The sequence below is a fragment of the Lates calcarifer genome, linkage group LG16_LG22 (genome assembly GCF_001640805.2).
Source record: "Lates calcarifer isolate ASB-BC8 linkage group LG16_LG22, TLL_Latcal_v3, whole genome shotgun sequence".
NCBI classification, from domain to species: domain Eukaryota; kingdom Metazoa; phylum Chordata; class Actinopteri; family Centropomidae; genus Lates; species Lates calcarifer.
The window spans coordinates 22482802-22494871 of NC_066848.1; the positions used below are offsets into that span (position 1 = coordinate 22482802).

General features: G+C 40.4%; 1 protein-coding gene across 1 annotated transcript in view; it reads left to right on the forward strand.

The window, feature by feature from the left end:
* The first annotated feature begins 2342 nt into the window (after window positions 1-2342).
* LOC108895314 (cGMP-dependent protein kinase 2-like) overlaps window positions 2343-12070 on the forward strand; it is a 66064-nt gene continuing 56336 nt past the window's right edge. Inside the window, 2 exon segments of the mRNA XM_018694054.2 lie at window positions 2343-2431; window positions 3272-3465. Of these exon segments, the coding sequence (XP_018549570.2) occupies window positions 3366-3465 (100 nt within the window). The 5' untranslated portion in view covers window positions 2343-2431; window positions 3272-3365.

Below are 12070 nucleotides of genomic sequence, written 5' to 3' on the forward strand. Positions count from 1 at the left end.
ACTGACAATGTGTCACAGTTACTAGGAGCATTTGCCTACTACATCTGAGAGAGTACATCTATACATGTATTTCAAATGATAGCAATTATGGTAAGTGGAATCACCGTACAGACTCTGTTACACTAGTTAGGTTTTGTATTTGTATTTTCTACTGGCCAAATCCTGTAGTTTTAATTGGCTGTGTCTGTCTCTACCGGCTCTCTGTGTGCCTGTCAGTCTCCTATCATTCCCCCCTCAGTGTATCGGCATTTGAAAAATCACCACAGGCAGCAGTATGACTTATGTAAAATTACTGCAAAAAAGGCAGGCAAATGTAGTACTTCTGTTTGTTTTCTGAGAATTGTTCTATGGATCATTATCTGTATCTTCTATACCATTTACAGTTAGAATAAATACATTTTGGATTTGTATATTTTCATTCTCATCCTTGGATTAGTACACAGAGCAGTTAAAATTTCAATGATATCTTAAATGGTAATACTCCATCACATTTTTTACATGTATATAGTGAATACTGGACTGAATTGACTTTCAAAATTATATCGCAAATCAAATCGCAATCGCATTTTTTCCCAAAATCGTTCAGCCCTAGTATGTAATGCCCCTGTTTAACCTTTATCAATATTGGATATTAGCCAGGACCAGTGTATTTGTCTGGAGGTCTTCTTGTGGGTCTGTAACTAAGGTTATAATCTCACTTTTCTTTCCTAGCTGTTTCCTCGTGCCCTTCCTTTCTGTTCACTGCAAATGTAAGACTCCGTCCTAATTCATCCCTGTTTTCTACTTCCTGTTCCTGTTGCCCTCAGCACAGGCTACCTGTCCCTCACTGCTTATCACATCCTCTCTGTTCTGTGCCTGGCCCTGTTTTGTACTGCTTCTTGTCTGGACTTTTCCTTCCTCCTTACTCTTGAAACACTTAGCATATTCCTGGTCTGTCTCTTTGTCCATTTCTTGAATCCTGGTTTGGTCTATTTCTCGTCCCAAGTCTACCTGATCAAGCATTCACCAATATGACTTTCCTCCTCCTTTTCCCTTGAGGGAATAGTTACTTTCTGCATAACAGTCAAGTATTTTTATTTTCTTTGGATTTTTCTGTTTCCTTTCAGTGCTGCAGAATGGATGGCTTAAAATCATCAAGCTTAGTGTCACCTGTGATTTGAACCATTTTGGACAGAGATGGATATATTCCAGCCACTTTTGTTGAAGGCAGCTGTTTGTCTGCATACTTCTTTCTGTTTTTGTTTTTTTTGTCTTTCAGATTTTCACAGATTTCTTTGTTTTTTCCTGTGCCCTCCTTTGGCCAGCATGGGTCTAATCCTTTAGTGTGCTTTACCAACTTCTCAGATAGTCTTTGTATGTCCTTTTTAGGTGTTGGGTGTTTAATCCCTAGGATAGTTACTGGTCACTTCAATTTCTGATGAGTTCTTTCTTAATTTCAAACTCTATTAATTGATATTTTAATAATTTGGTTATTATGGTTTGGAGTGTTTATATGTTAGCTTAAGGTGTATTATGTTTATGGTCAGATTAGATCTGTGATGTTTAAATAAGCGGTCTTTTAATATTGCTTCATCTAATAGTTGCCAGTTTTGTAATAATGTTAGTTAAGCAGCATATATGTGATCCTTCAAATGCAGGTTATTACTGGGACATACTCTAATTAACTTTTTATTACTTCCCCCTACAACACAAGATCTGAACAGCAAGGCTGGGTGTTCCAGACAATACAAATCAGAACAACAACAAAGCTCATCAAATTCGATAACTGGGAAAGTCCTTCTTAGAACTCATCCAATTTATTAGACATATGCAGATCATATGATGTCACGCAGAATGAATGAATATTGTGACATTCAGCACAGTAATTTGCACCGCATTTTAAAGCTTATTAATTTTTTTTATTTCTTATTTTTTCTGATATCACATATTTGTTACTCATGCTCAATTTTGAGCCTACAGACTGTAGAGTATGCACCTTACTTAACTATATTTAGTGCTCAAGCCAGAATACAACCACATACTTCTATAAATCCAAAATAAAATAGATTTAAAAAACCATCATAGAAATACTGACTGTACCCCTTTCTGACTACATCCCTTTCTGATTCACAAATCAGGATTTGTAGGAAAACATTTATCCAATTACTCTACAAATTGTAATTACTGTGTATATGTGTGTGTCTCTCTCTCAATTTCTAAATCTCTCAGGCACCACAAGGCCACCTAGGGGTTGCCAGATACTTCAATATCCTCAGCTGATTCACTTGTTGGTTACACAATTGGAAATGGTAAAAGAGCCCTCACAGCATAGATGAGTGTCATTATCCTTGTGCATGGCAACCAAATAAGATGCAGCTGTACTAGAGGCAGTAGACAGTGATCATACATGTATTTGACCATGATCATTTTGAATGCATTCATCAGCCACTTGGTAAGTACATAATGGAATTTTTTCTCTGTCCTGATGGACCATCCAGATTTTGAGAGAATGTGAGGGCTGTGTGGTGTTAAAACTCAGATTTTTAGACATCGAAAGGATAACTTACAGGTAGTGCAGTTATGTGTATGTTGTGTTAGAAGATTTATTAGCTTATTTATTTATTTTGATAAATAAAAGCAATAATGTGTGTTTTTTGTACACCCATAAGCATGTAGAAAGTAATACATATTAAACAGGATACAAGGCAGCACTGTTTGTGTCAACCTGAAACAATACAGTACTGTGCAAAAGTTTTAGGCACTTCAGATCTTTTTACTCGTATCCTTTATCACTATCATCAGGGAGGTGTCTGATCAGTCACAGATTAAATCTGCAGTAGGACAATGAGTCTAAACATATAAAGAACTGTCCTCAGAGACAAAAAGAACAAGGAATCCTGCAATAGCTCAACATCACAGAGTCAGTCTGGGATTACATGAAGAGACAGAGGACATTGAGACAGCCTGAATCCACAGAGGAACTGAGGCAACTTCTCCAAGATGCTGGAACAAACTACCTAAGTACGGGTGTACTGAGGAGAACTGGAGCTGTTTTAAAGGCAAAGGGGGGATGGGTATAATAGGAAATAGCTGATCTGATTTAGGTTTTTTCTGTTTGCTGCACTGTGCATGAGGTCAATTGATGAATGGAAATTAATCATGGGATTATTTTTGACAGCATCCTCACTTTACCTTTAGTGTCTAAAACTTTTGCACAGCACTGTATATTTAACAAGTTTTTTGTTTGTCATAAAGTATCATAATTGACTGACTGTCATTTTCATTTCTGCAGAACATTTTTGCATTTAAGAGCAGAGGCAGTAAGAAGAGAGAGCACCTTGTCTCATTACTCTCTCAGTGAATTAATTGACCCGTGCGCCATTCCTATGGTGGCCAGTCAGTGCCTGGCCATGGGCAATGGTTCGATAAAAGCCCCACGGGCTGAGGAGAACAGCTGCCTGGCCTCAATCCATACCGACGCTCCTGGTCTGGACACAGATGTCCTCAGGTTAGAATACCTCAGGAATATATTCACTCTGCTATGGAAAAACTTATTGACCTACTGTTGGATTAGTACAATTCTCTGTCTATGGACAGTTTATCTTGCCTGTGTAAAATTATTATGAGTTTTTCCATATGTTTTATTGACGTGTGTGTGTGCACTGTGCGCTCTGTGACTTTGGGGACGAATTTCAGACTGTTGAAGTAATGCACAAAAATGTATACGATTTCTCTTGTATGGGGCATCACCATCTGATTTTGGGGTCGGAAATTGGGGATATTAATTTTGATATCAAGATTGATGTTAATAGTCTATATCAATATTCTATATTAATATCCGCAACTTACTCGGTCTGTGATATCTGAGATCGTGATTTCTCAATTCAGGGAAAATATATAAAAATATAAAATATAAAAATAGAAATAAAATAAAATAAAACAAAACTGTAATGATCCTACTAGACTGGTGAACTAGCTGCAGGTAAAATGAGCAGATATGGTGGAAACAAAATTTTTGTCTAGAACTCTATATAACTCTATGTAATCTATTTGTACTGAATGTTGAAATGTCTTATCAATGGCAGAAATTAACGTTTACTTACAAGCAGAATGTTAAAACTGGCCTACTGAGAGTTGCAGTAGCTGAAGATTTTGGCTGGAATCCAGCTGGCTGAGGTTGTGGTGGTAACCATGGAAACGCAGGACCCAGGTGGATTCTCCCAAAGGCTGTGTCACCAGTTATCATGGTGATAGATTATTCTGCCAATGTCTCAGCTGTTCCATATTAGTTGAGTTTACCGGTAGACTTTCTGTCTCTGCAAACTTGGTTTCTTACAGACTTGTCTGCAGGCAGTTGTGTGATCTGCCAGCCTCTCTCGTGGGTTGATGAAAAATAACCACTAACATACTTAATGTTTGCTGGATAACTTTAGAGGGCTGGTGTCGGCCAGATGCTCTTAACACAATAAAACTGATTAACTGATCCAGCAAAAGAATAAATTGTCTATATATGTCTAATTTCTTTAGTTAAAGTTATATATGGTCAGTAGTCTAACAATATCATAGTTTTCTGGTTTTCACTGAATTACTTGTAAGCATTTGATCAATAAAATTGTGTGCTTTACAGAATAGTTAGGCAATTATTTAATATAGTTTCAAACCTGAGGAGAAGTGTGGGCAATGTTAATCTAGACAACATTGGAATGTGATGTTATTTATGGCCAGAGATCTGGTGCAGAGAAAGATAAACGAGGAGGAGAAGACCTGTAGATCTGAGAGAGTCCAATCTGCAGACTTTCTTGACAAAAGCACAGTCTAATGTTTAATGCAGAGGTAAAGTTTGTTTCACAGAATGAAGATTTGGAGGGTGTTCATTCCCAGGGTCGAAATGAACCAGAGTCCATTAGAGTTTATTCTTCTGAGCTGGCCATTTTACCTTTGACCCCGGTTTGGGAGAAAGAGTTCCATACCCACTGGATGTTGGGGAGGCTGGATAGCAGATGGGGGTTCAGGTCATAATTCTCATTGACCATACTTTTATCTCAGTGCATTTCTGGGTACATGTTCATATTTTTTTTCCTATGAACTCTGTAATAGCCTGATCACAGGTGCCAGGCTGATGTCAGGCTGATACCAGATGTCGCTGAAGGCCAAATAATTGGGGATGACGTGTCCAACTGGGACACCTCACCATACTCAGTGGCCTGGTCTGATGGTGACAACATTACCAAAAATGGGATGGAAGGTTCAAGCACACAAGAGTTCGCAAGAGTTCTGGCACAGTTTCATGGTTTCATGGTTTCCAAAGGCCAGTAGCATAAGGGTTCTGGTTACATTTTATCTGTAATGTAACTGTGTATGGCTAAATTAATTATTACTCTAATATACTATGTAATGTAAATGAAGATATAACTTGTAAGGTGGATTGTAGCACTGATTTTCCACCACAGTGGTAAGGGTCAGGTTTATTCAGGTAGCAGTTGGGGTTAGGATAAGCCTCCAGGACATTAAGGCAAATCTGTGTGATGTAACCAAAAGCGACTTAGCATGTGTGTGTGTGTGTTCTGCTGCATAAGTAAGAAATGTATTAATGTGCGTCTGTGACCAGTAGGGAATGCAGTAAATTGGACAAGCTCATCTTCTTGTTCATCCATCATAGTTGATCGTTGATAACTGTGGACTATCTCATTTTGTTGGATTTTGGTGCATATGGCTGCACAGACTAATCTGAGCCCAGAGTATTCTGTGGCACACTGGACAGGTCAGGGACAGGTTAGGAAGGAGCCCTCTCTCTCTGCCAGCGGTACCTGCAGACAGTGAATCATAAACCCTGTGCAGAACAGGATTGAGGGTGGGCAGCCATCTGCCTCAACTGGTTGGGTTGAGAGAGAGAGACAACAACAACAACAACAACAATAATAATAATAATAATCATCATCATCATAGCAATAGTAGTAGCAGGATCATGGGGGTAGCAGGTGGCTTGTGATCAGAGATCACAGAAATACCCGCACAATGTGACAGGCCACTCTGAATGCATTTTAATAAATTCAAATGGAATAAAGAGCAAAGATTATATTATTGGATATTTTAATTAATGTTTTATATCAGCAGGTTGAGAGAGCTCTAGCTGCAGTTTTGTGACAATGCTTTGCTGTAATGACTCACCTAGTGACCCTTTTGTTTTCAGACCTATTTCTGGTGGTGAGATCTGAAAAGCTTTGAAAGCTACTGGCCCAAAAAAGTTGCCTGGGCCCAACAACTTTGATGCTTATCTTTTAAGGCTTGCAGTTGATTATATTGCTAAGCCTGTTGCTCTTATTTTTAATAAAAGCTTCCAGACTAATTCAATATCCAAAATCTGGGAAGTGGTCTATGTTCTCCCTCTGTTAAAGGGTAGGGAAGGGTAGTTCAGTTAGTACCCTATATCCAAACTTTGCCCCCTTGCCAAGATGTTAGAAGCTCAAGTAAATTCTCAATTGAAACAATTCTTGGCAGATAATATTTTCAGTGAAAATCAGTCTGGCTTTAGGTCAAGTCATAGTACCATAACAGCACCTATGTTGGTAACAAAGAATGTTATTAGTACCTTGGACAGAGAGCAGCACTGTCCTGCCATGTTTGTTGATCTGTCTAAAGCATTTGATTTGCTGACCATGAGCTGCTGTAGACTCAGTGATGCCAATATGGATGATAAAGTCCCCCAAGGTTTAAGCCTAGCCCCTAGTCTAGGAAGGGCATGTCAACAGCTGTAGTACATCTTTACGCAAATGATGCAATGGCTGTTGGTGAACTCCAATCTACCTTTAAACAGCTGCAGGTTTCATTGTATGATCTAAAGTTGGTTCTCACAGACACTTCCCATCTTTTCAAGAGTTCATTCCCAAATATTAGAATGACAGGCTCTCTTTTTAAGTACATTTTGAAAAACTAGTGAGACAATTGAAGATTTGGCTGGGTTTTGTCATTGAAATAAGGCCTGCTTTAATTTAGCTCTTAGGAAAACAGTTGCTCAGGCTATGCTCTTACATGACTATGGGGACATTATTTATATGCATGCTGCCTCCTCTGCACTCTGTATATCATAGTTATCTATGTTTTATATCCAACTCATTCTCCCATACGCATAGTGTACTATGATACTATACTACACTGCTATGATGAGGATACTACTATGTATTCAATTCAATTCAATTCAATTTTATTTATATAGCGCCATATCACAACAACAGTCATCTCAAGGCACTTTTCATATAGAGCAGGTCTAGATCATACTCTTTAAAATAGGTATTTACAGAGAGAGACCCAACAAATCCCACCAAGAGCAAGCACTAGGCGACAGTGGCAAGGAAAAACTTCCTTTTAAGAGGCAGAAACCTCGAGCAGAACCGGACTCAGGGTGGGCGGCCATCTGCCTCGACCGGTTGGGTTAAGAAGGAGAGAGAGGGGGAGAGGAGGGAGAGGGGGTAGGGAATAGCGAAAGAAGAACATAGCATAACACAGGTTCCATATCAGATGTAAGATGAGGCCAGTAATACAACAGTAGTAGTGATAGTAGTGATAATTAAAGTATTAACTGCTAACACAGCAATACAACTAATAGCAGTATAAGTAATTTCTAATTATAGCAGCAGGTGTTGAGTGGAGTTGTAGGAGCAGCAGGGGACTTGTCATCACAGATCAGACTCTACAGCTCCAGAGGAAGAAATACCTGCAGAAAGAGACAGAAGAGGAGAGAGAGACGGAAGAGCACAATACTACAGGAAAGGGGAGATACTGAGTTAGTAACATGTAACATGGGATATGAATCCATATTGAGTGGAGAGAGGTGGAGAGAGAGAGAGAGAGAGAGAGAGAGGAGAGAGAGAGAGGAGCTCAGTGCATCATGGGAGATCTCCCGGCAGTCTAGGCCTATAGCAGCATAACTAAGGGATGGTTCAAGCCTGAGCCAACCCTAACTATAAGCTTTATCAAAGAGGAAAGTTTTAAGCCTACTCTTAAAGGTACAGAGGGTGTCTGCCTCCCGGACCGAAACTGGGAGAAGGTTCCACAGTAGAGGAGCCTGATAACTGAAGGCTCTGCCTCCCATTCTACTCTTGGAAACTCTGGGAAACCACCAGTAAACCAGCATTTTGGGAGCGCAGAGTCCTGGTGGGATTGTAGGGGACTATGAGATCTTTAAGGTAAGATGGAGCCTGACCATTAAGGGCTTTGTATGTGAGGAGGAGGATTTTGAATTCTACTCTAGATTTGACTGGGAGCCAATGTAGAGAGGCTAACACAGGAGAAATGTGATCTCTTTTCCTAGTTCCTGTCAGTAGTCGTGCTGCAGCATTTTGAATCAGCTGCAGAGTCTTTAGAGACTTGTTGGGGCAGCCTGATAATAATGAATTACAGTAGTCCAGCCTAGAAGTAACAAATGCATGGACTAGTTTTTCTGCATCTTTTTGGGACAGAAAATGTCTAATTTTGGAGATGTTACGCAGATGAAAAAAGGCAGTCCTAGAAGTTTGTTTTATGTGTGAGTTAAAGGACAAATCCTGATCAAAGGTGACTCCCAGATTCTTTACAGTGGAGCTGGGAGCCAGGGCAATGCCGTCTAGTGGAGCTACATCATTAGAAAGTTTGTTTCTGATGTGTTCAGGACCAATTATAATGATTTCAGTTTTATCTGAGTTTAGTAGTAAGAAGTTGCTTGTCATCCAGATTTTAATGTCCCTAAGACAAGCTTGGAGTTTGGCTAGATGATTGGTTTCATTAGGTTCCATTGACAGATAAAGCTGTGTATCATCTGCATAACAATGGAAATTTATGGAGTGTTTCCTGATAATATTGCCCAAGGGAAGCATATACAGAGTGAAGAGGATTGGTCCAAGCACTGACCCTTGTGGAACTCCAAGTCTAACTTTTGTGTACATGGAGGAGTAGTTGTTAACATGTACAAACTGAAGCCTATCAGATAGATAGGACTTAAACCAGTTTAGTGCCGTTCCTTTAATGCCAATAAAGTGCTCCAGTCTCTGTAAAAGGATGTGATGGTCAATTGTATCAAAAGCAGCACTGAGATCTAACAAGACAAGTACAGAAACAAGTCCTTTGTCTGATGCTATCAGAAGGTCGTTCGTAACTTTTACAAGTGCCGTCTCTGTGCTGTGATACAACCTAAATCCTGACTGAAAAACCTCAAATAAACTATTGTCCTGTAGAAAGTCGCACAACTGTTTTGCAACTGCTTTCTCCAGGATCTTAGAAAGAAAGGGGAGGTTAGATATAGGTCTGTAGTTGGTTAATACATCTGGATCTAGAGTGGGCTTTTTTAGAAGAGGTTTGATTACAGCTGTTTTATACGACTGCGGAACATAACCTGTTAACAAGGACAGATTTAACATATCTAATACAGGACTGCAAATTAAGGGCAGAGCTTCCTTAAGCAGCCTAGTTGGGATGGGGTCTAAGAGACAGGTTGAAGGTTTAGATGCTGAGATAATTGATGTGAGCTGGGCTAAGTCGATGGTAGAAAAGGAGTCAAGGTTAGGTTTTGCAGCTGACTCTATGGATCCTGTGTTATGGCATAAATCTGTACTGATTGAAGGCAGGATGTGATTAATTTTACCTCTAATGGTAGAGATTTTATCATTAAAAAAGTTCATAAAATCATTGCTACTGAGGGTTATAGGGATGCGTGGATCTATAGAGCTGTGACTCTCTGTCAGCCTGGCTACAGTGCTGAAGAGAAACCTGGGGTTGTTCTTATTATCCTCTATTAATGATGAGTAATAGGCACTTCTTGCATTACAGAGGGCCTTTTTATATCTTTTGACACTATCCTGCCAAGCTAAGTGGGATTCTTCCAGTTTGGTGGAACGCCACACTCTTTCAAGCCTACGTGCTGTTTGTTTCAGTGTACGGGTTTGGGAGTTGAACCATGGAGCTTGCCTCTTTCTCTTTATTGTTTTCATTTTTAGGGGGACGATGGAATCTAAAGTGGTACGTAATGAGTCTGCAACACTGTCTACAAGATGATCAAGCTGGGAGGGAGTAGCTTCTGGAAAATTAAGATGAGGCACTGGACCTAAGTTAGTGGGAATCATTTCCTTGAATTTAACTACTGCATTATCGGAAATATTTCTAGTCAGGATGTTTTTTGCTGATAATACATAATCCAGCAATATGAAGTCGAAAGTGATTAAGAAGTGGTCTGATAGAATGGGATTCTGTGGGAAGACTGTTACATGTTCAATGTCAATACCATAAGCTAAAACAAGGTCGAGAGTGTGACTGAAACAGTGAGTGGGTTTATTTACACACTGAGAGAAGCCAATACAGTCTAGTAAAGAGGAAAAAGCAGAGCTAAGGCTGTCATTGTTGACATCAACATGAATATTGAAGTCGCCTACAATAATAACTTTATCTGTTTTAAGAACCAAACTCGACAGGAACTCTGAAAATTCAGATAAGAAATCAGAGTATGGACCAGGAGGACGGTACACTACAACAAATAGAATTGGCTTTAATGTTTTCCACCTTGGGTGGGACAGACTAAGAACAAGACTTTCAAATGAATTATAACTGAGTTTAGGTTTAGGGTTAATTAATAAAGTGGAGTTGAAAATGGCTGCGACTCCACCTCCACGGCCAGTGTCTCTGGGAATGTGAGTATTAATATGACTGGGGGGGGTTGATTCATTCAGGCTAACATACTCATCCTGACACAGCCAGGTTTCAGTCAGACAGAATAGATCAAGATGGTGATCTGATATCAAATCATTTACTAGTACAGCTTTGGATGAGAGAGATCTGATATTGAGTAATCCGCATTTAATTATTTTATTTTGCTGTACATTTGAGGTGGATGTGCTGATTTTTATTAGATTATTGTGACTAACTCCTCTTTTGTTGATCTTCGATTTAGTTAATTTAAATGGTCGGGGGGCAGACACAGTCTCTATGGGGTAATGGAGGGGTGACTGCTCTAAAGGAGGCACAGAGAAGCGTGTAAGACTGCAGCTCTGTCTCCTGGCCTGAACTCTGGATTGTCAGGGCTTTGGCTTCCTAATAAACTCTGTCAGATTTCTAGATATGAGAGATGCTCCATCAAAAGTGGGATGAATGCCGTCTCTCCTAACCAGACCAGGTCTCCCCCAGAAACTCTTCCAATGATCTACAAAGCCCACATCGTTTTCTGGACACCACCTCGACAGCCAGCGGTTGAGTGAAGACATGCGGCTATACATGTCATCACTGGTCAGATTGGGCAGGGGACCAGAGAAAACTACGGTGTCCGACATGGTCTTTGCAAGTGTACACACCGAGTCAATATTAACTTTAGTGACCTCCGACTGGCGTAGTCGGGTGTCATTAGCGCCGACGTGAATAACAATTTTATTGTATCTACGCTTATCCTTAGTCAGCAGCTTTAAGTAAGATTCAATGTCGCCCGCTCTGGCCCCGGGAATACATTTAACTATGGTCGCTGGAGTCGCTATCTTCACGTTCCGCAAAATGGAGTCGCCAATCACCAGAGTTGGCTCCTCAGCGGGTGTGTCGCTGAGCGGGGAGTATCTGTTAGAAACGTGAACTGGGTGGTGGTCAGCAGTGGGCTTCTGCTTACGGCTACGCCTGTCCTTACGAACAGTCACCCAGCTAGCCTGCTTTCCCGGCTGCTCGGGAACTGCCGGGGGAATGCTAACAGGAGCTATGCTAGGCTGCTCCGCACCGGCTACGGGGGGCTGTTTAGCACTAGCTGCTGAATTAGTTTCCATGGTGCGGAGCCGGGACTCTAATTCGCTAAGCCTCGCCTCGAGTACAGAAAACAGACTACATTTATTACACATACCATTATCATTAAACGAGGCAGAGGAGTAACTGAACATCTGACACGCAGAGCAAGAGAAGGCAGGAGAGGGAGAAGGAGAGCGAGAGGCCATGGCTGAGAGTTCAGCTAAATCAGTAGCAGAAGATAGCGTGACTCGATAAAGTACCACACAGAAAGTGGAGAAAGTTGGTGATTTAGCAACTACTGTTACTGTGAAAGTGCAGATTAAATTGGTGATAGAGTCACAGAAGTAGTGTCGGTAAAAAGAAAGTATCT